The 25,801-nt window shown below is 36.3% G+C and overlaps 4 protein-coding genes across 7 annotated transcripts; 1 reads left to right on the top strand and 3 right to left on the bottom strand.

Annotated features, from left to right (window-relative positions):
* Nucleotides 1–995: 995 nt before the first annotated feature.
* LOC111810239 lies at nt 996–6,805 on the bottom strand. The gene is made up of 4 exons (XM_023696887.1): nt 6,491–6,805; nt 3,870–4,093; nt 1,354–1,461; nt 996–1,249 (listed from the first exon to the last, which is right to left on the bottom strand). Exons 1-4 carry the CDS (start codon nt 6,702–6,704, stop codon nt 1,127–1,129), a joined length of 669 nt encoding a protein of 222 aa, XP_023552655.1. The 5' UTR covers nt 6,705–6,805; the 3' UTR covers nt 996–1,126.
* A 774-nt stretch (nt 6,806–7,579) lies between these two features.
* Nucleotides 7,580–11,911, bottom strand: LOC111810746 (plastidial pyruvate kinase 1, chloroplastic-like). Its single transcript, XM_023697515.1, has 7 exons — nt 11,167–11,911; nt 10,959–11,046; nt 10,646–10,836; nt 9,656–9,774; nt 9,156–9,399; nt 8,813–9,047; nt 7,580–8,165 (listed from the first exon to the last, which is right to left on the bottom strand). The coding sequence occupies exons 1-7, from the start codon at nt 11,704–11,706 to the stop codon at nt 7,837–7,839; spliced, it is 1,746 nt and encodes a 581-aa protein (XP_023553283.1). The 5' UTR covers nt 11,707–11,911; the 3' UTR covers nt 7,580–7,836.
* Nucleotides 11,912–12,796: 885 nt separating this feature from the next.
* On the bottom strand, nt 12,797–16,907 carry LOC111809647. 3 transcript variants are annotated; one of them, XM_023696023.1, is made up of 4 exons: nt 16,379–16,907; nt 14,500–16,013; nt 13,225–14,463; nt 12,797–13,041 (listed from the first exon to the last, which is right to left on the bottom strand). In XM_023696023.1, the coding sequence occupies exons 1-4, from the start codon at nt 16,563–16,565 to the stop codon at nt 12,967–12,969; spliced, it is 3,015 nt and encodes a 1,004-aa protein (XP_023551791.1). In that variant the 5' UTR covers nt 16,566–16,907; the 3' UTR covers nt 12,797–12,966. The 3 variants fall into 3 exon arrangements, with proteins under 3 accessions (XP_023551791.1, XP_023551789.1, XP_023551790.1); XM_023696021.1 differs by having other exon boundaries at nt 13,225–16,013; nt 16,379–16,906; XM_023696022.1 differs by having other exon boundaries at nt 13,225–16,007; nt 16,379–16,905.
* Nucleotides 16,908–17,821: 914 nt separating this feature from the next.
* Nucleotides 17,822–25,363, top strand: LOC111809797 (aspartate--tRNA ligase, chloroplastic/mitochondrial-like). 2 transcript variants are annotated; one of them, XM_023696226.1, is made up of 16 exons: nt 17,822–18,285; nt 18,379–18,522; nt 19,601–19,710; nt 19,860–19,971; nt 20,129–20,200; nt 20,800–20,891; nt 21,185–21,305; nt 21,615–21,737; nt 22,273–22,468; nt 22,563–22,750; nt 22,837–22,908; nt 23,001–23,099; nt 23,325–23,405; nt 23,559–23,616; nt 24,650–24,831; nt 25,173–25,363. In XM_023696226.1, the coding sequence occupies exons 1-15, from the start codon at nt 17,932–17,934 to the stop codon at nt 24,817–24,819; spliced, it is 1,992 nt and encodes a 663-aa protein (XP_023551994.1). In that variant the 5' UTR covers nt 17,822–17,931; the 3' UTR covers nt 24,820–24,831; nt 25,173–25,363. The 2 variants fall into 2 exon arrangements, with proteins under 2 accessions (XP_023551994.1, XP_023551993.1); XM_023696225.1 differs by having other exon boundaries at nt 25,169–25,363.
* The last annotated feature ends 438 nt before the right edge of the window (nt 25,364–25,801 follow it).

Here is a 25,801-nt window from a genome sequence, read left to right as displayed (position 1 = left end):
ATTAAAATATTTTCTTTTATTGTTAATTGTAATAAAATTTCTAAAATATAACTTCCAAATTAATTCAAGCCAACGGAAAATTCTAGCATGAGGATTTATGAACATTTAAATGTTATGAGCATAAATTAATAAAAAAACCTTTTTATATACTTCCTTTAAAAGAAAAAAAATAATATAGTCATGTGTTCTACACTGATGCTAAAATTTGCCTAAAAAGACGGGTCCCACAAGCAAGCTCAAATTTCACAATTTAAAAACACTTTATTATAAAACTTCAAACCCTCCCCCAAAATTTAATAAATTAAAACTGCAACACAAAACTAAAAAGAATAAAAAAGAAAATTAATTTAATAAATTAAAACTGCAACACAAAACTAAAAAGAATAAAAAAGAAAATTAATTTAATAAATTAAAACTGCAACACAAAACTAAAAAGAATAAAAAAGAAAATTAATTTAATAAATTAAAACTGCAACACAAAACTAAAAAGAATAAAAAAGAAAATTAATTTAATAAATTAAAACTGCAACACAAAACTAAAAAGAATAAAAAAGAAAATTAATTTAATAAATTAAAACTGCAACACAAAACTAAAAAGAATAAAAAAGAAAATTAATTTAATAAATTAAAACTGCAACACAAAACTAAAAAGAATAAAAAAGAAAATTAATTTAATAAATTAAAACTGCAACACAAAACTAAAAAGAATAAAAAAGAAAATTAATTTAATAAATTAAAACTGCAACACAAAACTAAAAAGAATAAAAAAGAAAATTAATTTAATAAATTAAAACTGCAACACAAAACTAAAAAGAATAAAAAAGAAAATTAATTTAATAAATTAAAACTGCAACACAAAACTAGAAAGAATAAAAAAGAATTTTTTTAGCTAATAATCATTTTATTATATTATGAGAAATAATTTGACCCACAAGTTAAAATGTGTAAATCCTAGCCAAAAAGAAAAAGCAGCAGGAGCATGAGTCTTGAAAACGTAAATTAAACCAGAAAATTCTAGCTAATAATCATTTAGATATATTAATAATAATAGTAAGGAACATCAATTAACATTGGGAAGGGAAAACAAAGTAGTAGAAAACCAACCAATTAGGAGATTATGCGTCCGTCAATTTACACGAGGAGCCATTTGTGAAATTCTTTCGTCTTCTAGAAGAGCATATGGATCAACGTACGGTGGAGGTGATATTGGCGTTTTGGTGCCATCGTGAACAAAAGATGGTCCAAGAAACTGCATAGAAATAGTATTAGAGTAAAGATGTCGGTTTCGACCTCCTTTCAAGTACTTGGATATCAAACAGATATTGGAGCAGTAATAAGAGAAAGGAGCCTTACAAAGTATAAAGCAAAAAAGAACGAAACAGTGACGACGATCAACGGCCAGAATCCTAAGAAGAACGTTCCTCCAATTGTTAGCAAAAGTTTAGCACGAGGGATCAACCCCTGAAAACCAAATGAAATGAATTAAAGCTGACATATGCAGTTGAAATGATAGAAATGAAATGGAACGGAATATAATCAATCTGTTTAGGAATCCTAAACGTTTAATTTTGTATTTAGTAGATTTGTTGATTATAAAAAATTATTGAAGTTCACGAACTAAATTTGTAAATGTTAAAACAGTTCGAAGACCAAACAGACACAACCGACCATATCATTCTTAGGGATCACGAGTAATATTAACCTAATATCAACCTAATATTAAAATCCAATTAATGGATCACGCAGAAAACATAAATGCACGATAAAGTTTATTCTGTTCCTTCCAGCACGAAATTAGAAATAAGCTTCAGTTTTCCAGCAACAATAATATCAACATCAATAGTTTCAGTGCATGTAGAACTCAAATACTGCAGACTTCTATATTAAACCTTACGCTCAGATATGTTGGTGTTTCTCTACTGATTGACCACTCCAAAACTGATGCTGCTAGCTAAGATAAACAGTATCATTGGTTCCAATTATGAGCTTTGGCTTGTGGAAGTTAGACTTTTAAAAAAATTACTAGTATGCTTCATATACGAATTACTAAGACAAATGATGTATGAGAGAATAGCAGGCACATGATGCTGTTAAGCTATAAGTACAGAAAAAACGGGAGATTGTTGAATGACTGAATTGCGAATTAGGACCGGGAAAAGGGATTTGGTACTTTCTTCTTTGATTTGCCTTCATGTTTGATGGTGCTTTACAATAGAAAGCAAGTCTTTCTAATTGAGAATCACGGATGCAAGAAAGTTTGTGTTTGAGAAAGGAAAGTTTGGTGCTGCTGATTTACTCTGGGAGTTAGGAATTGTTACTTGGTTGATAGATTGCTTTCCACATTTTGGCGAAGGTTGGTGAAGGGTGCCTTTTTCAGGAAGAGAAGACTCTTCTTCCCATATTTTGGTACTATATCAACGGTCTAACAGAAGAGGTTGGTTCAGCGTGTTCTATGTTAAGCCTTCATAAATAGTTGTATGCATTCAGTTAATATCTCTACCCTAATTGATTGTATACTCGAGGCTAAAATTTGGGGCTAGAAGAGATATTACAAAGAGGAAAACCACCTGTTGTTATGGAAGAAGTTCTCTCCGAGGGTGGCAGACTTACTCTGATCTAGTTGGTTTTGAGTGGGATTCCTCTTAACTGAAATCTTCAAAGCTTGAACCACTGATCATTAAACTCAATGACTTCATTTCTTTTTTCTCGGGGGGTGTGGGGAAGGTCATTATCTTGTTGAGTTGTTCTAAAAGAGGGTGGTTTGGGCATTGAAAATCTAGCTTTCACAACTATTGCTCTATTAACCAAAGCCTATGTTGCAGTACAAGATCGATATCAGAAAATACAATCTACATTTAGGAAGCACTGGAAATCTATTTCGTTGTACCCATGCTAAATATCGTTTAATCTTTCATTTGAGAGTGGCTTCATCATTATTTTTAGGAAGGCCATTCAATTGGCGGTGGCCTTTTAAAGTCTATTTTCCCGCTCTATAATCTCCCTCTTCAAAGAAGAAAATTTCCTCAGTTGATTTCTTTTCTTCTTTTGGGCAGTTTAGTTCCATTAACTTCACTTTCAAGAAAACTTAATTTAACAGAGCTTAACATCGACCANCTTTTTTTTTTTTTTTTTTTTTTTTGTTTGTTGCTAAACTAGAAAGGACTTGCTTCTGAAGAAGGTTAAATTCTACTCTTCTCTTTGCTGGTTGTGGGAGAATCAATATCATGGATTTATTTAAAATCGTCCTCGGTGGTTTGATTTCAATGGTGTGATCTTTGCAAGTTCATCCGAAGAGCTACTTCAGATGCATGTTTTCTGGGAAGGTTTTGGAAGAAAATTTTCGGGCACCTGGAGCATGCTTTTCATTTCTGATTACCTACTTAGTGATGTGTGGAGGAGATTATTTTTCATCTTCCCTTTCGTAACAACGACATGGTTTTTCTGCCGGCAGATTATGTTGTTGTTATTTGGAGTATTTAGTAGAAAGAACAAGGACTTCTAGGACAGAGAGGTCATGGGAGGATTTCTAAAGCTTGGCCCGCTGTAATGCTTCCCTTTAGGCTTTTGCTTCAGAAAATTTTTGGTCGTCCATTTGTTTTGGATGGTTCTCAACGTTTGGAGCTAATTTTTGTAATTCTTTCTTACAGATCCCTTATTTGGACTTCGGTTTTGAGTGGCTGGCTAGTCTTTCGATATTCTTGGTGGGATAGTAATAATATTTTCCTCGACTGCTCACCAAATTCTGGTTATGTTGGTCATAACTCGTTCAAGCATGGGAACAATAGAAAATGATAACGAAAAGATAACATGAATTTATATATTCAAATAGCATATTCAATATACTCCAATAAAATCATAAGGAAATTAACCTCAAGGCCTTCACTGTTCAATTGCATCGAACGCTCCCTTTGATTGGATAGGCTCTTGTCAACTTCAGTTGAAACAGCACTTCTACGGGAAAAATCTCTGTTTTCTCCCTTCATCTCGCCACCAAGTCCGAAGTCAGTGTTGCTAGTATCCTCGAGCAAGGAAGTAGGAGTTATACCTCTCTTCTTCAGTTCCTTCATGAACAATGATTCTGGAGGTTCTTCACCTGAAGAAAGTAATGTGAAGTAACTTAAATCGACATAATCGAAGGTATCAAACACAAAAACATTCTTGAATACGTTCAACTCAAGTAATGTACTACATACACACACGTCAGTGATGGTTTCTGAAGGTGTTGCAACTATTCTCGAACTAAATGAGAAAACTAATTACAATGGTTAGACTGATCCAAACTACAAAGGATGGGAAGCAGTGAATAATAAGGTCACAGTATGGTTGGTCAACTTGATGACAAATAAGATCGACGAAAGATTTCTATCGTACCTGGCATCTATAGAGGTCTTGGGTGTAGTTAAAGCAACTTTCTCTAACCTTGGAAAACACACAGAATCCTTCAAAACTAAAATCATTTTCCATAACCTACAACAGGGTGATTAACCAGTCCCTAACTAAAAATTACAGCCTTCTAGTAAGCTACTTGTGGCAGACTTGATTTATAGAAAATATATGCATGTGAACGTATGGCTTACATAACAAAGTATACGAAAACAGTTAAGATAAGAGAATCCTAAGGTTCCTGATGAGGAATGTGAAAATTCCTACTACTAAGACCTACTATTAGAGATAACTGTGACGCAGATACAAACTTGGTTGGAACATCTAATCAGATGAACGCTAAAAGCTTTGCTTGATGGGCTTGCCCACCCGCCACCAGAACCTAAGCTTCTAGGCTATGAGCCAACAAATCTCGAAAATTCCATCCAGGTATAGCACTAACATATGCGAGCTATTAGACATTTTTTTTCAATACCTCGTTGAGGAGGGTAAGAAAAAACGTCGATGGGAATTCGAGACAACCCCCAACATCCACTGCTGCTCCATCGAACCTCTTTCTTCACATAGTCAAGAAGTGGGTTCAATAAGTAAAAGTTCTTCTATAATGGACCAAGAAAAGAAAGGCCAGATGTGAACGTAGTAGGAAGATGGTGCATACAAAAGTGACTGGCTAGGAAAATAAGCTTGAAGGCGTTCTGGGCCTTCACATTGGAGGGCCAAAGCTAACCACGCCATTGTTACACAAGCTGAAGAAAACTCAAACATACGAAACGTAAACGTCTCTTAAAGGAGCAATCAGCCCTATGCGAAAGCTGTTCAAACAATCTAAACAAGCATGGCCAGCTAATACTCCTGTTGGCTTGGCACAGACTTGTCGCTTCTTCAAAGCTTCGACTATAAAAATTGGACCAATACAAATTTAGGATTGTAGATTCAGGTGATGGTTAATCCTGATATTGATAGGAATGAAGGTTTTATCCGTCAGCCAAGTGTTCTCTGTCTGAACAACCAAAATTCTACTTTCGTCCTCTAAATTTTTCTAAGAAAACGTTTCTTAACTTAAATTTTCAAATTCCTATTTAATTTCATCTTCGTCGCCATGCCTATATTGACTCAAGAATAAATCTCTAAAAAGAACTGGACGGCCAACTAAGTGATCTTCGTTTGCAGCCGCAAGCATTTTCCATCACTCGTTTACTCAAATAGCTTGATGGATACTGCACAGTTTTGCTACATGATTGCGCTACTTTCTACAGAGCAAGATAACTGAGGAATGACGGACCATCTCAACAACAAACTACAACATACAACTTCTGCCTCTCTTAAGCAAGAAGATGTCTACGATAGTGAACATCTACTATCTTACTCTGTTGACTGCAGCACAATCAACGAGTAAAATCATGCGAGTTTCATCCAATATTCGTTCATCATTCCCGAATTATCTCTCTCGGTGCATTTGCGTCTCTATTTCTCGCTATGAAAACAACTAACAAACACGAACATCATTTCATCAAGACATCCGAACAAGGCAAATGCACTGAGTAAGAGAATTAAGGAATGAGAAACGAATAGCTGGATGAATCTCATCTCTCACGATTTTGCGACGTGATTGAGCTACTGTCAACAGAAGAAGATAATTCAGAAGCGACGGACCAACTGAGCTGCAAACTACACCATGCAACTTCGGCCTCATCGAAGGATTAGGCTGCATACCGTCTCTCTATCTCGTTTAAGTCAATTATGACGAACATGAATTCATGAAGAAATCCGAGCGAGGCAAACACATTGAGAGAGATAAACCAGGAATGACGGACGAATAGCCGGATGGATTCTCACACGATTGTCTACAAAGAGAGATAGTTTAGGACTAAGAATGACAAACTATCGGAATAAAACCACATCAGTAACTATTGCCTCATCTAAGCCAGTTAACTAGTTGCCTCTCCATCTCTCGCTTTCAATATTACAAGACGAAGTCTACAACAACGAACAACAAATCATCAAGAAAATGCGCTGAGAAAGAAAAACAAATGAGAAAAAGAAGACCGCAAAAAGCAGAAGCAGAAACAAAAGAAGAAGAAGAAGAAGAAGAGCGGTCAAAACTTGCCGTTGCTTTCCTTATCAGAATCCTGAGCAGCACAACGGAAACTCAACCTTCTACGAACGCAGCCATATCGCAAACTCCTCCGACGGCCATGGAGCAGTACAAACCTCCTAGTGGAATCCAACTCCAAGAAGAACCGGCTTGATTGAGAGCCAAACTTCGGCTGAGAGATTGAAGGAGGAGAGACAGTTGATTTAAGAATTTGCAGAACAGCCATAGCTCGGGTAGCTAGAGCTTTCTTTCTCCCAGTGAATTCAATGGGAGAAATAGCTTCATCTCAGTTTTCAGAAAACAACAAAATAAAATGAGATACAAGCGGAGGCGAGGAATAAAAGCGTATACGCATCAGCTGGTGCGCATTTTAGCAAACTTCCAGTTTAAAAACTAATTTGCGCATGTGGGACCCGAAATGGGATTTTGCTTGTGGCTCGGATTTTATTTTATGTTATTAATTTAATTTAATTAATTTAATTTAATTGGAAAATAGAGTTGAAAGAGGAGTGAGAGAAGACAGGGATGTGTGGGGATAACAATGATTGAAAACACTTGGTGTAGAAAGTTCCACAAGGGGCATTTCATTATTTAAGGGATTATTATTTCAACAAAAATATAAGACATTTAAGAATATAAATAAATAAATAAATAAATAGTTTTGTTTGTTTCCTTTTGTCACTCGGCTTTAAATGTTTTGTTTTAATTTTAAAAAAAATGCATTATAAATGATTTATAATTAGGGTTTCGAGATACCTCGAGTCTTTTTTCTTTATTTCATCATTAGCAACCTCCTCTTTATCGATCGTCAAAACCATATGCTCGATCAACTTCTCTAGTGGCATTGCATATACCCTTATTAATTTCACCTGAACTCGAAGCTACGATCGATCCAATCAATTGAGTCTTCTCCTATCCAAATCAACCTCAAAACTTCATTAGTTACCTATAACTGTTTTGAAAACCGACTAATCATATTTAAAAGACAATCTATAACATTGTGGCTTATTGTTCTTATAGTAGGACAGTAGCAATCAGCCTTTACCGGAGCTTGAATACGACTACTCAATCGATTAGCATAAACCAAGAGAAGATGATTTCTCCCGGTAACCTAGCTCGCTTGGTCCCTTGTTTCTACCAAATAAATCTAGAATACCCAATTTCAGTACGGTTATTCAAATGACCAAATATTAGCTACTAGTAGTACAAAACAACAAACGGCCTATCCAAGCTTCAAAGTAGTCTTTATAAACAGAGGGCCACAAATAATAAGTAGATAAATAACCTCCACATATGGTACATGCAATCATAAATCACTGAAGTTTCTTGGATTGGTTGGTTCTCTTCTTCTCTTTCTCCTACGCGATGGTTTTCAGCTGGATTGATTGGGACGCCATTGATGCAGCTCGAGCTGGAGAGATTTCAGAGACCACCAACACAGAGTCCCCCTGTTTCACCAACCCCTTTGATTTCACAAGCTCGATGCCCCTCCAGATGTTTGCTTCAATGTCTTCTGAGAGCTCAATGCGCAGAGGAAACACTCCCCATTGCAGATTCAAAGCCATTCTTGTGCTATCATCATCGGTTAATGCAAATATAGGCGGCCTTGGGCGGTTGCGGGATAGAAGAGATGCCATGTGTCCTTGCGTTGTGAGCACAAATATGGCGTCTACTGAAAGCCTGTTAGCTGCCAAAAACAACATGGAGATGTTTGTTTTGGTGGAAACGTGGGCCAAATGCAATTAGCAACACTCAAACAAAACAGTAGTTTTCGTTCAAAGGTAATTAATTTACTTCTTGACACCTAATTAAGTGCAAGGATCAGTTCTACAACAGCTTTATACCACAAAAACATGCAATAAACTTCAAAACTTAAACTTTTGTGCCTAATTAATTCCGTCAGCTCAGCAAACTTAATATGCTCTGACCTATTAAATACAAAATTATATATTTGACGCTTTCTAAAGTTAATGAACTTGACAAACATACAACGGAAAGATTATGAATATATTAGTCACTCTTTAAAGTTCAAAGGCTTACTGGATACATAATTGAAAGTTTAAGAACTTTTAGACATTTTTTGAAAGACCCGCGACCAATAAACACAAACCTAAAAATTTAGGAACTAAACTTATAATTTAACTAAATATCTCTAACGGTCTTCCATACGAATGGAAAGTCTCACAGGTTCATTGACATTTAAAAGCTATTCTTGTACTTGTAAAAATTACTCTTCATTTTTACAAAGGTTGGAGTAGAAATCTTTTAGAATTTAAAAACCATATATTCTCTAAAAAAATGGTTGAATAAAAGCGAAAAACCAAACTGTTTTACCTAATTCAGCAGCAGAATTGCAAATTTCTTCTGCAATGCGATCCTGCAATGACACCCCAAGTTGATAGTGGGGAAGGAAATTTTCCCTATTTTCTTCGCGACTCCATAACTCCATTCGGCAGCTGGCCATCTGTAGAACCGAAAGCGCTTTCTGTCCATATGATCCTATGGCAGACTCCCCAGATAACATTAATGCATCAGCATACTGTCGGACAGCCTCCGAAACATCTGCAACCTATTCAACACCCCACCAAAATGGATCATCATTATAGTCTTCAACAATCATTTTGGAAATCGTTCCAAACATGCCTGAAATTAGAAACCGAAAATAAAATTTTCATACCTCAGCTCGTGTTGGTGTAGGATATTCAACCATCGACTCTAGAAGTTGAGAAGCTATGATCACTGGTTTGTTCAGTTCCCTACAAACACTAGTTATTTCCTCTTGGACTGCTGGTATCTGCTCCAGCGGAATTTCAACCCCAAGATCTCCTCGAGCTACCATGATTCCATCAGAGGCCTCTATAATTTCTTCCAGATTCTGAAGAGACTCCAAGCTTTCAATCTTAGCCAATACCCTTACGGATCTGTGCATGAAAACAGATTTTCCCCTTCATCACTAAATTCAGTTTTTAAATTACCCAAATTTTCTGTTTCAGTAACAATATTTTGCCAGAAAATTTTCAAGGAAAAGAATGTCTCTATAATTGTAGCTGTGCTGATGAAAATTCTATTGAAAAGGACATGGGGATTTATCGTTCATGCATAGTAGTGGTAGTGATAGTGATAGTGATGGTTCAACCCAATTCATGGTAAAAGTTGATTTCTTGAATCGATGCTTACTCTGCTGATTTTGTTGATAGGTAGTTCTTTAGATGCTTGACAGGATCAGCACTGTTCACGAAGGAAAGGGCAATGAAGTCGACGCCTTCCGCAATGCCAAATTCAATGTCCGACCAATCCTGTAATACACCATGAAAAAACAGGGTTTAAACGCAGAGATCCGGCATCATCCAAGAAGACATGACTAATTGAGTTCTTTTACTCATGTTTGTGCATTAATATGAAAAGGCCAATCAATAAAATACATCATATTTTAAACTTTCAACTTCATTCTGTGTCTATCCAAGCCCACCGCTAGAGGATATTGTTCACTTTGGCCTGTTACGTATCGTCGTCAGACTCACGGTTATAAAACACGTCTACTAGGGAGACGTTTTCACACCCTTACAAGGAATACTTGGTTCCCCTCTCCAACCAATGTGGAATCTCAGAATCCACCCCTTGGGGCCAGCGTCCTTGTTGGCACACCACCAGACGTTTGGCTCTGATACCATTTGTAATAGCCCAAGTCCTCCGCTAGTAGATATTGTCCACTTTGGCCCGTTACGTATCGCCGTTAACCTCACAGTTTTAAAATGCGTCTACTAGGGAGAGGTTTCTACATCCTTACGAGGAATGTTTTGTTTCCTTCTCCAACTAATGTGGAATCTCACAATCCACTCCCATTAGCGGTCCAACGTCTTTGTTAGCACACCACGTGTCTGGCTCTAATACCCTTCGTAACAACCCAAATCCACCGCTAGCAGATATTGTCCGTTTTGGCCCATTATATATCGTCATCAGATTCATGGTTCATGGTTTTAAAACGTATCTACTAGAAAAAGATTTTCACCCCTTATAAGAAATGTATTTTCACCCCTCATAAGAAATGTTTCGTTCCCATTCCATCACCGGCCAACGTCAAATCTCACACTAAAATCAACTCACATATTTCATCGCAACTAAATTTCTCAGAATGAGTATTGATATGCAGCAGAGACACGTTCCTACCTTACTCGACAGCGTTGGAGACTCGTGATTTCTCACAACAACCCTCCCATCTCTCCAAAAGCTGCACTTTGCTCGAGGAAGAAACAAACCAGGGTCTGTGCACCTGCAGCTTAAATCATTCCCAATCTTTTCAATAACCTCAAAGGTTGCCATTCCTCCATCAATTACAACTGAATCACCCACTTGAATACCTGCCCAAACTCATACAAGAAAGCTCATCAACATCAAACTCATATTCTAAGTAACTTGTGGGATTCAAATATTTCTTCTAATCACAATCCAGAAGACGAAGAAACAAAAGATTCAGACACACCTTCAGAGAAACCTTCATAGCTCGCTTGAACAGTGAATGGACGAGAGCCCTCAAATTTCTCAGCAGTAAACAACCAGATTGAACCATCCTGAACAATCATGGCCAGAAAATTTAGACTCAGTGTTCTTAATTTACAGAAGAAAACAGTGAACATAGTATCATATTTCGGTTAAATAGCAGCAAAAAATAACAGAGATATAACATTTACCTCTACTTTTATGGAGGAAGGAGCTCCATGATCAACCACATGAATCTGACTCCCTTCAGTATCGATCATCACCGAAATACAGAATCCTTTCCCCTCATTTAACTTCTTGATCTTCCTAATCACATCGCAATGCCACTCTCTCGAATTGTGGCACATATTCAATCTCGCAATGTTCATACCTTCCAATGCCAACTTCTCCAGATCCTCAATCGCACTACACGCAGGGCCAATAGTACATACAAGCTTCGTCTTCCTCATCCCTAAAAATCCTTTCTCCTTCAACTCCCTTTCCGCTACAACATCAAGCCCTAATGTCGCTTCTAAGCCCTCCAATCTTCTCAATCTCTCCGCATCCTCCAAATCCACTTGCATTACCGCCTTCACCCCATTTCCAACTCTCCCCGTCGTCCTCCTTCGATTGCACCAAACTGTTCGACCGAAAACCGGCATGCCAAAACCCGAACGCTTCACATCTAATACAGGATTTTTCGCAACAAAATTGCAACCAGCACGAATCATCATAGCATTTACCTCCGCCATTGACAAAGAGCAACAAAAGAAAAAAGTTCAGCAGCTATCTTCGTCCTTCTTCAGCAACAGGCCTTGGATAGCCTGCGAATAGTATTGTCCGCCAAATTTGGACCAGCGGTAACGAACAATGGTGGATTTTACAAGAAAAGCAGAAGAAGAATATTCGGCTAGAAGATTTATCGCGTAAAACCCTAATATAGTTGTAAATCTTGAAGACTTTTGGCGCTCTGTTAGGTGCTGATCAATATTAATTAATTTAAACTTACCGGTCAACTAACTTTCCCGGCGTTTTGTCTGATTCTGCCACGTGGCGGCCGGCCACTGTTTCCTGCAGTTTTGTCTTATGCTGTAACCTTCTTGCCTTTTCTTTTCTTTTCTTTTCTTTTTGAAATTTTTTGAATTTTCTAAAATGTTAAACATGTTTTTTTTTATTTAATTTAAATGATAAATTTCGTCTTAATTTCATTTTAAATAATGGAATAATAATAATACCTTTATTTCTATTATTATTTTTCCACGCAACAATGTTTTCAAAATACAAAACGAGTAATAAAATAGTTTTTAAAATGTTTTATTTTTTATTTTTTAATTCAAATGCGTTTATTCAGAGGAAATAAATTTAAAAAATAAATGCAAAATTATAGATAAAAAATAATTATCAATAAAACATATATAGTGACTAGGGAGTGGACAAAGATGTACGGAAGGCATTATGCAAGACCCACCAATATAAATTAAATGCCTTTTGGATCTACCCAGTCGGTGGTAGACAGCTGTCTCCCCTTCTTTTATTACTTAACCAATATTGCTGACTTCGTTCCTAAATTCATGATTTGAATTACTCTGCAGTATAGTTTGATCAGAACTATTTGAATGATTATAGCATGAAATTCTAAACACAAAAATTCCAAATGAATAAGTTCATGTTTGTTGTAACTCAAATGCTCCTCAATGTCTTAAACCGTTTTACTTAAAATTTTAAAATTAAAATATAAATTAAATTTCCCTCTATCCAAATATATATAGTATTATCATGATTATTTCGTATAAAAAATGCAATAAAAAGTTGCTCTAATATGAAACTCGCACGGGCACAAAATACTCTCAAATTCCAGCAATTTGTTGTGCATTGCTTTCTGATTCTAACTACTATTGTCTTGCTTCCTCGGAGTTTTACTCATAACATTTGACTCGAGGTTAAATGTATGCACAAAAACACTCCAAAAGTTTAACATATAAGCACGTTTTTTTTTTCATTTAATACACGAATCAACTATTATTGTGTCGATTTCTAATCCTACTAGAGCGCCTGACGGGAGTCACAATCTCTTCGTCTCCATTTTTCTGAAAAAAAAAAAAAAAATGTCACTCTAATTAGAAACAAAAATTTTATTAGTTATTATTGTACCGTTATAAATATAGTTTCTATTTAAAAAATAAAATAAAGTAAAAACATTAAAATAATAATATAATTTAAATCACTAATTTAAGGGGAAAAAAGGAAAAAAAAAGTTTTGAGATACTCACATGCTTGATTGGGATCTTCTCATAAGTTGTGAAACGCCCATAAGATGGAGAAGCCGAAGAGGACACTGAGTAATCATCCAAAGAAGAAGAAGCCATGGATTCTCTTCGTGAATTCTCCATCCTAATCTTCCTCCTCCCATGGCTATGGCTCTGAACTTCACTCGATCTCGTCGCTGCTTCAGCGATGGATTCTCTTCTTGAATTCTCCCTCCTCACATGGCTATGGCTTTGAAACTCACTCGATCTTTTCGCTGCTTCTGTTTCTCCTTCTCTCACGCTGCTGTACTGGAAAAAACTACTCGTTTCAGAAGAGCAAAATTCTCCAGCCATATCATCTTCATCATCATCATCCAGTGCTTCTTCTTCTTCCTCTTCCACCAGACTCTGGTTCGTCTTCTTATCTTTCAGCAATGGCTCCTCTTGCTGCTCTTCAGCAATGGCCGCCGTGGATGTTGTTCGTCTTGAGCTTGATTTCCTTGCATAAATCAGTCCTGCAGGTATAATAAGAAATAAACCTAGCAGTATTGCAGATATTATTGCAGCCGTGTTCTGTGTGAAATCACGAGATATTCCGGTGGCTGTTCTGATGAGATCGACGATTTTGCCGCCATTTTCTTCTTCAACATCAGATTGATGTTCAGATGGAGGAGAAGAGACTGGAGGTGACTGGTATTGAAATTCTGTGTTCGTTTCTTCCTGTGTTTCCCCTGTTGCTGCTGCTTTTTCAATTTCATCATGTAATTTAAAATCAGACGATGAAGAAGCTTTGAAATTCTCTACGGTTTTCTCTTGAACGTATTCTTCTTCAACGATTTCTAGTAATGATTCTTCAGAAGCCTCGTCATTCTCTTCTTCGCTGTCTTTTTGAAACGGTTCTTCTTCTACTTCTTCGTTCTGAGATTCTCTTTCAACAGTTTCGATTCCAATTTCTCTCACCTTCATGGCTTCGGTATCTTGTGCTTCTTCTTGCTGTTCTTGTCCCTCTATATTCTGACCTTCTCCCTCAATATGTTCAATGATTTCTTGTAATGATTCTTCAGAAGCCTCGTTATTCTCTTCTTCAATGTCTGCTGAATCATTGGTTCTGGCCTCAATCTCTTGAAACGATTCTTCTTCTACTTCTTCATTGTGAGATTCTCTTTCAAAGGTTTCGATGCCAATTTCTCTCACCTTTATGGCTTCAACCTCTTGTGCATCTTCTTCTTGTTCTTGTCCCTCTTTATTCTGACCTTCTCTGTCAATAGGCTCTTCAAAAGTATCAACAATTACTCTCTCCTTCATGGCTTCCATTGCATTAATCAAATTGTTTTCTTCTTCCCACACGTTCTGATGAGATAATACAAGACACTGTTCATCCTTATTGACATCCCCGTAGAAAAACTCAGTTTGGTTCAGATGTATCAATGGCGGCCCTCCTCTGAAGTTGAAAACCACATCAGAAATAAAAGAGATGGAATTCGCATGCCAAATCTCAAGTTTCCCAACCAACACATTGAAATTCGTTTTAGCAGACTCGAAAATCTCAGACTGATCCCCCATTGTTAACAAGGTTGATCTTTCGAAGATAGTTGGATCATGGACATTCACAACACAAATCGACAAGCAAGCAGTAAACAAAATCAAAAGCAGAGAACTGATCTTGAATATCCTAGACAACAGAGGCTTCGACGACTTTTTAACTTCCGTGGGGCCTTGTATAGAAACATTAACCTCTTCTTCTTCTTTTTCTTCTTCTTTCATCTGCGATTCATTGGAAGAAACTTCATCAGATTCCTTCTGTGGATCTTCACAGTCAGTCTCCTCCGAAGAGGAAAAGAGTTCCTCAAATCTACCATCTGGTCGATTGATTCTTCGGTTTGGGTTGTAATGGAGGAACTGTGGCCTTGGCGACAGATAATTAGTTTTAGGATCATAAGGAGTGATTATAGGTGCTATCATTGGAGAAGAAACTGGACTGATGTTAAAACTTGGGTCAAGATTAACAGAATCCACTTCTTCAGTTAAATTACTGTTAACCGAAGACTCTAAAGCGTTGTTCGAGACAGCTTCGAAATCAGAAAATCTCATAATCTTTGAAGCTTCGGGAGTTACAGCTGCAATGTCGGAATCTGAAATCGGACCGATTTCAGGCTCTGCGTTGGCCTCAACAGCCACTGTTACAGCTTCTGGGTTCGGATGGTGTCCATGTCGGTATGTGGATTCCGAATCGTCACAGAAATCAGAAATAACCTCAAAACCACCGAATGTCACAGTTTTAGAAGATTTGGAAGATCCTTCTGCAATGGCAGATTTAGTAATCGGAACAATTCCAGACTTCGAATCGGTTACAGCTGCCACCAACTCCGGGTTCAAATCATATCGGTAAGTCGATTCTGAATCCTCGTACGAACCAGAAATTACCTCAACACCACCGAATCTCACTGTTTTTGTTGATTTAGGATATGAAATCAGAGGCATTGGAGGGTTCGTATCGGATTCAAATGCCATTGATGCCTCAGGAGTTGGATTCACCGAGTTGAGTGAAGAGCTTTTCATGCCGGAAAATGAAAGAGACGACCGAACTGGCTCGTTCCGATCGCCCAGAATCTTCTTCTTCGGAGAGACGGCAATCTTGGAGGCGGCGGAAATTGTAGACGACATGAAATTCTTCATCGATTTTCCGACAGTCGGCGAACGGACTCGGGTGAGTTTCGGACTCTGATCTTTCCCATTTTCTTTATCCTCATTGTCTCGAGAAGTAAATAAAATTTCTCTGCTCACAGAATTCCTTTGTGGCGGATAATCTGCAACTTTGATTCAAAGAAACAAATAAGAACAAAGATCGCAGAAACGTTGGAGATGGAAATCATCATGTTTAGAAGAACAAAGAAAGGAACGGATTATATCGATGGAAGAATCGAAATGGCTATGCTAGTGAGCATCAGAGATTCTTTGATTCTGTAACCCTAACCCTAACAAATTTTCTCATCCAATTTCTCGGCAACCAAACAAATTTCCAGTTCTAAAGGAAGAAACCAAGCAAGGAGAGAGCAAAATCAGAGCAAAACATAAAGGAAAAGCAGATATTCTAAGCCACTTTCTCAGCAACCAAACAGAATTAAACCACTCTAAGATCACAGGAAAGAAACTAAGCATGAAGAAAACTCAAACAAACCGGAGGGACTATTCGCCGGAGTGATTGGATTCAAGCTTTTCAAACTGGTGGCGATCGACGGCTTCGAAAACGGATTACTGGAGAAGCTCCGGTAGACAGGGTTGCCGATTTCGGAATTTCTAGAAATAGGGCCTGTTCTTCCGGTCACCATCGACGGTGAAGACGATCTGTTAGACGGCAGCGCCATTAAAATGGATCTGGGTGAAGATTTCAGATATAAAGGAAAAGAGAAATTTGAGAGATTCAAATTGGATCAGAAATGAAAATGTCGGCGAAAATATTTAAGGGGGGAGAGGGGGGGTTTTGGTGAAGATGATTCCTTAGCTTCTTGGTTAGTAACGGCTAGTTTTCAAATTTAATGAAGGGATCTTCTGGAATTTTAAAAATAGAGGGTTTTGTATTGGACCGTTGGAGTTGCGAAGAATAGGTAAGCAAGTGTGCGAATTTGGGAAGGAATAGAAGCGTTTATAGCCGTTGGATCGATATCTACGGATTGAGTAGATCCATGCATGTAGCCGTTGACAGAATTTTCCTTCCGCCCATGTTTTTTTTAAATAATTTCCCTTCCATGATCATAATTTATTTCAAAAGAAAAAAGATAATTAATTAATATACTATTATCGTTGATATACTTTTTATAAATATTATCATTAATTATTTTAAGTTTAATTATACAACAATAATAATTTCAATGCCCGAAAATAATAGTGAATATGTCTTTAAAAAAAAATGCATAAAGCAATGATAATATATATTTTTTAGTGAGTTTTTTGTGATTTTGTTTTTTATTTTATTTTATTTGTTGTTAGCAAATTTAGTTTAAACGAGGTAAGCTTATGTTCGAGATGCATTGTTAAAAGACACAAATAATTTTGAATACACGTGACTTCATATTGTTGACGCTAAACCTACAAATGTGCATTACATTAAAAAATCGTTTAAAATCCTCCCACCAAAATTACCAGTCATTACCGATAAGAATGGTACTTATGTTAAATTACAATTTTAATTTTGTAATTTAAAAAATGTCTTTATATTTTTAAAAGATATTATTTCATTTTTATGATTTCATAAATAAATTATTTATCTAGAGATTTATTTAAAAATATTAAGATAAATTTTAATTTCTCTCCGGATCAAATTTATTAATTTAATCTTATTTTGATCTCGTTCATTTAATTTTAAATGTTTAAATTTAGTATTTATATTATCGATCAACATACGTAATTTCAATAAAATACATTTTTTATTAAATAGTTAAATAAAATAATAAATCAACTATACTATCTTAAAGGTTTGTTAATAGTATAAATATTAAAATATGAAAAGTATGAAACAAAGACAAAAATCATATTTAAACTTATATAACAATATATAAAAAATAAAATAAAAAATAAAAAAAAGCGCCAAATCCCTTTAATGTTTCATTTCATCCACACGCAGTCTTCTTCACCGCGACCTTCCTCCCTCCATTTTTAGAATCCTTAAACCCTGCACAGCTCCGTTCACCGCCTCCACCAATCTTCCATTACATCACCTCACAACCCTCCGCCATGTCCCGTTCTCTCCTCCGAGCTTTTCCTTTCTCCACTCTTCGCCCCAAGCCTCCTCAATTTCTCCCCATCTTCCACCACATTTCCCATCTCCGCCTTGTCAAATCCATTTCCAGAACTCGGAGATCGGTTTCCTCATTGTCAGCTTCCGCCGCCGAAACGCTCGTTCCCAGTTCGAATTCTCAGTTGCCTCTTAAAGACTCTCTTCAGTGGATCAATCGTACTGCGCTCTGCGGTGAATTGTCGGTTGACGATGTTGGGAAACGGGTTCGGCTGTGTGGTTGGGTCGCCCTGCATAGGGTTCACGGTGGTCTAACGTTTCTCAATCTTCGAGACCACAGTGGTATTGTTCAGGTGCTTATTTTTATGTGTTTTTGTTACTTCTGTTTGAGTTATTGGGACTGGCAAGTTCTATTGTTGTGAATTGGTTTTTACTGCTTGAATTAGGTGACTACGCTCCCCAACGAGTTTCCAGATGCTCATTCGACTATTAATGACTTGCGGCTTGAGTATGTTGTTGCTGTAGAAGGCACTGTACGGTCTCGGCCTGGCGATTCAGTTAATGTAAATATGAAAACAGGCTTGATAGAGGTATGTAAGAACTTTGATTTTATTTTACTGTTCATGTAGCCTGGCATTGGATTGGAAATGTTTTCAGTTTTCTCGCTCGTTGAATTATGCTCATGCCTGCCCTCCACGGTCCCCATGGCCATCTCCGAATGAACAAGAATTTTAAGCTAGATTTTGAATTTTCAAGTATTAATCTCAGGCTTGAACCTAGTATGTTGGAGGAATTTCCGAACATCCCAAGCCTTTGCAAAATAAATTCATTCATCCTTGCTAAGAAACAATTCTGAGAGTTACTGGTCACGGTTGTTAAAGATAGATTAGTCGAAGTGTTTAGTTATTTTGGGTGTCCTGGAGTCGCCACATAAATGCCGCTTCTAGCATGGAACACTTGTTTTGGTAGCATGGTATATTTATCTCAACTTGAAGGCAAGAATTCTAAGGTTGTAGCCATTAAAGCACCCTTTTTAAAGGGGAAACTTCAGAATTTTTGAAGGAGGGGATAGAGATCGGGTTTGTGGGATTTAGTTTTATGTTGTGAAAGGAACAAGCGAATTTTCAATGATAAGTCATCTCATTTTGATAGTTTTATGGAAATCGTTCTTTGTCATGCTCTTTATTGGTGTAAATCCTCACATCTCTTCAAGGATTAAAGTCTTTCTACTTCACTCACTTGTTGGAAATCTTTTTTGTATCCACCAGGAGCGAGCCCTTTTGTACATTTCATTCATCAATGAAATCAACATCAGTTTACTCCTAAAAAAAGAGGGGATTTAGTTGACTTTGTGGGCACTTCATGGATTATTCTCAATATTTCGTTTGTATTTATAATGATTTGGAATCAATTCCAATTGGAGTGACTTTTTACAAGTTCCCATGGTGTTTCTCTTCTTGTAGCTTCTCAATCATTAGATGAAAAGTAATGTTTTTCACAAAATAAAGAGAGATAATGGGTTGAAAGGTAGTTGCTGTCGGTTGAAATAGTATGGAGTTTGGACCTTTCTCTCCACTATCTTAGGTCTTTTCTTCTAGTACAATCTAATTAACAATCATTTTGCTTATTCAGTTATTATGATGGTGTTAATTTCACGATATATTCTAGGTTGCTGCAGAGCATGTTCAAATATTAAATTCTGTTGGATCAAAGTTGCCCTTTTTAGTTACAACTGCTGATGATGCAAAGGATTATGCTAAAGAGGAAATTCGACTGAGGTAGTTATTTGATATACTATCATTTCTGGCCCTGGCCCGGGCCCATATTTTATCTAAACTACTCATGGACTAGAGGTGATCGCATATTTTTGTTTTTCTTAGTGGACGCAAAATTATGTTTTAGATTAAAACGAGTTGAGCATTTATAGGTACCGGTACCTTGATCTACGAAGGAAGCAAATGAATTTTAACATAATGCTCCGGCATAAAGTGGTGAAGCTCATGCGTAGATATTTAGAGGATGTACATGGTTTTGTGGAGGTACAGCTCTGTTTATAATTTTTAACATTTTTGGCCTTTTTGATGTTTTCTTGAATAATTCTCTGCATTAGAATTTCACATTGTACCATATGGATGGTTAGAAATTGACTTTTTATAGCCATACTTCAATTCTGAACTTTTGATGGTTATAAGGTAGATTGAGACGCCAATCCTTTCTAGATCTACTCCAGAAGGTGCTCGGGATTATCTAGTGCCGTCTAGAGTTCAGGTAGCCTATATTGACTCAACTTCTTATTGATTCTGATTGCTCTCGAGGCGGGTTGTTTTGGTAACTAGTATTTTTCAATCCAAAAACTTAAAAATAATTTTCTTGAGAAATCTGAATGTGATGCCATTTTCAGTTTCTAGCTATGTTCTTTATTGCTTTTTTATTTGGGTAGTTGGTATACCTTGTTAATTCATATCACAGTAAGTGGTAAGTATCTTGTAGAGCATAATATTCATTCCCTTTTAAGACATTTCGTGCCAAAAGTTTATAAACGGAAATGGAGGTGTTAAGAAAGTGCAGTTAGGTCCACATTTTTTATGTTTTTCTGTATTCGCAGAATGCCTATTCTTTGAGGTGGTGAAGTTTTCATGTAACNAAAAAAAAAAGGAAGAAGAAGAAGAAGAAGAAGAAGAAGAAGAAAGAAAAGAAAAAAAAAAACATAATTGTTGTTTCCCGACAAAGAAGATAACAAATATAACATAATTTTGTTTTTCATACAAAACGTACATCATAGTTGTGTTTCTTTACCTTTGTTTGTTATACGATCGTGTTTTTTCATGGCTTGCAGGTCTGATTCAGTTTAAATGTGTATTTTAAAGCCAGGAACATTTTTTGCTTTGCCTCAAAGTCCACAGCTGTTTAAGCAAATGTTGATGGTGTCTGGTTTTGATAAATACTATCAAATAGCAAGGTACTAACGTTTGTATCATCAAGCACCATTTCCATCATGCTTATCGTCTCATTTTGTGTTGATTTATTCTCTTTTATTTCCAAAAGAAATTATATATATATATATATATATATATATATATATTGGAAAATTTGCATATAGATTTAGTGACAAGTAGTATGATTGATTTCATCAAAATTAGGAGCTAAGTTCTTTCTGCTTTTCCCTTTTGAGTTGTGAGAATCAGATGGCTGTTTTAAGTATGTAACAGACATCATATTTTCACCTTCAGTTTCATACCCCTTTCTTTGTAGGTGTTTCCGAGATGAAGACCTAAGAGCTGACCGACAACCTGAGTTTACACAACTTGATATGGAATTAGCATTTACAACTTTGGAAGACATGCTGAAACTCAACGAAGATTTGATTAGAAAGGTAGACTCTGATGATTAGAATTGACTTGATGATTGAATGTTAGAATGCTTGTATCCATTATATAGGTTGCACTGTTAAAATATTTTAAAAGAGGCAGAGGTAATTGCCACAGACTTTTGCTCTCACCACCAAACTTTTAATAACTTATGTCTGTAAGAGGTAGTAACTACATCCAAGAAGAGGAGAAAAGTTCAACTCCGTTGGGGGATTCAGGCGTTCTAAGGGTCCAAGGCCTAAAATACCACTTTATTCATCTTTTGCCCTCCTATTTTTTGGCTGCTGATGGTAAAGAAAAAATTATATTTGTAGGTTTTTTGGGAAGTAAAAGGTGTTCAGCTGCCAAATCCTTTCCCGAAGCTTACCTATTCTGAAGCGATGAGTCGATATGGATCAGATAGGCCAGATACAAGATTTGATCTTCAATTGAAAGATGTAAACTTCTCTCCTTTTCTACTTCTGGATCTAATTCTGACTTTCAAGATTAAGTTTTCAAATGAAGTTGTTTTTTTATTGTGTAACGTATGTCTTGAACCAATGACTGTGCATTGGAAGATGAAACCTTCTGGCTTTTGTTGTGCCTTAAAAGCAGTTTCCTATTGGTCCGACTTGTCAAATTTTTTATTATTGCATTACTTTGGAGAATATTCAGTACTTTTTTATCTGTTGAATCTCTTATCTTCTTTGCCGTTTTCTTCTTGTTTCATTGTTCATACAAATCTGAATGACTTTAGGATTTTTTAACATCTTCATTCAATTAATTCTAATCGGATTGGCCTTTTCATAATATGGCTTTTTGGGTACTGTTTTTGGCATTTGGGCAGATTTGATTGGAAAAATTTTCATCATTCAACTGAACCACGTTGAGGCCTGAATCCATGAATTAAAAATTAAAAGAGTTTTAGTCATTTGTATGAATTAAAGATTCCTTTGAATTAGCTAGTAATATATTTTCTCTTTGGAGCTGCAGGTGTCTGATGTTTTTGCAGATTCTTCATTTAAGGTTTTTGCAGACGCCTTGTCTAATGGCGAAATCATCAAAGTCCTGTGTGTGCCCTCCGGTGCTAAAAGGTATTCAAACACAGCTCTTAAAAAGGGTGACATTTATTCGGAGGCGATCAAATCTGGTGCCAAAGGATTACCTTTTTTGAAAATTTTAGACGATGGTACTATTTCTTTTCTCTTCAAGATTTCCAATATGCCTAAAATGTCGATTTTTGTGATCGAGTCTGGGTCTCGTTCTTCGGGGAAATCTTTCAGGAGGCATTGAAGGGATTCCTTCCCTAGTATCAAGTTTGGATCCTGCAGGTAGAGAGGAGTTTCTAAGTAGATGCTCTGCTGGACCTGGTGATCTAGTCTTGTTTGCCGTGGGCCATCAAGTATCGGTTAATAAAACTCTCGATAGGCTTAGACTATATGTAGCTAATGAGCTGGGCTTGGTCGACCATGTAAGTTTGTGCCTAAAATATTTTGATTAGTTTTATGCTAAATGTTACTTTCCATTCTCACTTATTTATCGTTTCTGTCCATTTAGTCTAGGCATTCAATTTTGTGGGTTACTGATTTCCCAATGTTTGAATGGAACGATCTCGAGCAACGACTTGAGGTTCGACTCGTATACCTACAATGTATCTTGTGTAGCCTCACATTTTTGCGCTAGTTCGACTCATATACCTACAATGCAATTCTCTTTGGCAGGCTTTGCACCACCCTTTTACAGCTCCAAACCCTGAAGACATCGATGATTTACCCTCAGCTCGTGCCTTAGCATATGATATGGTTTACAATGGAGTAGAGGTAGCTACTATTACCCAGATTTTTTTAATTAAAAAACATGAGTATTCAAGCTTCCACTGGAATGGAAACATAAAATGGCCAAAATAAAAATAAAAAAACAAAAGGAGTCTATCTCTACTACAGCTTACTCTACTCTCGAGATTAGTACTCTCTTCTCGAGTCGTATCCCGAAAAAGGTGCTCAATTCTTGAGTTAAAATTGTGTTCATTGCTTTTGTTGCTGTAGATTGGTGGAGGGAGTTTGAGAATTCACAAACGTGAAGTTCAAGAGAAGGTTCTGGAGATTGTGGGAATCTCTCATGAACAGGTAAAAGCTAAAAGGGTTTCATGGTTCATTAATTTGGTTTGGTCCCATTAATTTATGAGGCCGAACTGATTGGTTTGGTTCAGCTGGTCCAGAGAAGATATTATCATCTCCTTCAATATTATTAGTTTTTCTTGTTCTTTTCTGGCTTGGCAGGCAGAAGCGAAGTTCGGTTATTTATTGGAGGCACTAGACATGGGTGCACCCCCTCATGGTATTAACCATTAAAGCTTTCTTCCAGTGCCTAAAACTTTAAGTCATCCTTATTGTTTAAATGCATTTCAATCATGCTAGTACTGATAATATATTGAAATTTTTAATATTGGGTTGCCTATTTTGATACTAAATCTGGTTCTTTACTTATTTTTATAAGTTCTTTTAGGGGAGACTTGAAAAACTTTCTTAGGTTTTTTTAATTTTTGCATCTGATCTGACTTATGAGAGAATAAGATGAGGAAAGAGCTTTCTATTCAAGTGATTATGGAGAGTTTCTACTTAGTGTTTATGTTAGATTTATAGATTATTTGTCCGATTACGAAGTAGTTTACAATATTTATTCAACCTCTAGGAGACTAGGATTGGAAAATCAGCCAGGGGTGGGCCTTTCAGTAGGGCTTGAAATGACCATAGATATCTTTGAAGACCCCATGTGGAAGATTTAATGATCTAAATTGTTTGTTTGTCTTCCGAATTTGGTTTCGGGTGCAGCTTCCTCGAAAATTAATGTAACAACCCAAGTCCGCTGTTAGCAGATATTGTCCGCTTTAGCCCGTTATGCATTTTCTATGGAGAGGGTCTAGCCCTACTCCGACTGGTGCCTCACACCGTCCAGTGACTGGCTCTGATATTATTTCTTTGGGCTTTCCCTTTCGGGCTTCCCCTCAAGGTTTTAAAAACGCGTCTACTAGGGAGAGGTTTTCAAACATTTATAAAGAATGTTTTGTTTCCCTCTCTAACCGATGTGAGATCTCTTAATTAGTGGGTTGTAAGCATAATACACCGTGGGTCCTCAAATACTTGGTTACCAAAAGAAAGAACGAAACAGAAAAAAGAAGTGCAATATGAATATCGGTGTGGGAGTGGACCGACTAAATAGATGAAAGGTGTCCGGGATGATAATTGATGCTTTTATCTCTACTAAGCTAGGCTCATATTGACTTCTATTTCATATCCATGACTAGTGGTCCTCATAGCCATTAATAATATGTCTATTTCTTTTGTTTTAACCTTTTTTCCCCTTGGTGCAGGGGGCATTGCTTATGGGTTGGACAGATTAGTCATGTTATTGGCAGAGGCAAATTCCATTAGGGATGTCATAGCTTTCCCAAAGACAACAACAGCACAATGTGCCCTCACAAAAGCTCCTTCAGAAGTCGAACCCCAGCAACTCAAGGATTTATCATATCAGAACCAATAAGTTTACGTTCAGGTGCTCGTCCAGTTTGGTTCGGTTCAACTTTTAAATTCTATATTCACCTCACTCGCCCGTAATTTTTCGACTCAATGGCCTTGCACATTTTGAATCCATGTTAGGATGTGATGAACAATAAACACAAAATTTTTATAAGTTAACAAAGTTGATCAAATCCCGTTAACAGGATCGGAGTTCTTCTAGTTAAAACGTCGAACATGTTGACCTAATTTAGTGATGGGCGTTTTAGTTTGATGTCATATACAGCATATAGGTATAGTGTGCTGTGTTTGGCTGTTCCTTAGTGTCTTTTAATTTGGTTGGGCCGTTTTTGGTGCTTGTGGTTTTGGTGCAGACAGGCGATTATCGGTTGTCAAGCAAAAGGTAGAAGCATGTGGATAAGAAGATGGGTGTGCAGATTGCTTGGATTCTCTTACCATAAAAAGGTAAACAATAAAGAGAAATATTGGGGAATTAATTGTCTTGTCAGGATTTTTTTTAATTATTTATTAACTAATAAATTACTAACGATACTATGATTTTCATTGCATTTAATTCCTCTTAAATCACTCTTCTTTTGTTCATTAATCTTTAAATTAAATTTGTTAAATTTTCAGTGATATTATAAGGTTTTATGAACATTATGAACGTGTGAACGTGTGTATATATATATATATATATTCTAAAGTAGGTCAAATTTAGAAAATAATTAGATTAAATTACAAGTTTAGTCATTGAAAATTTTAAATTTTAGAGTGTACGATAAAGTTTCTAAACTTTCAATTTTATGTCTAATATGTCGTTAAATTTTTTTTTTTTGTATCTAATAAGTTATGAACGAATTTAAAATGTTTATGAATTAATTGATCTATTTATATAAAATTTAAATTTTATGTTTAATAGAATTCTAAAATGTTAATTTTGTAGCTAGATGATTACATTTTAAAAAATTATAAAATTTAGAAATTAAATTTGTAATTTTGAAATA

Source organism: Cucurbita pepo, chromosome LG14 (genome assembly GCF_002806865.2).
Source record: "Cucurbita pepo subsp. pepo cultivar mu-cu-16 chromosome LG14, ASM280686v2, whole genome shotgun sequence".
Taxonomy (NCBI): domain Eukaryota; kingdom Viridiplantae; phylum Streptophyta; class Magnoliopsida; order Cucurbitales; family Cucurbitaceae; genus Cucurbita; species Cucurbita pepo.
Note: the sequence above shows the minus strand (reverse complement) of the source record. Positions and strands in the feature narration are given on the sequence as shown.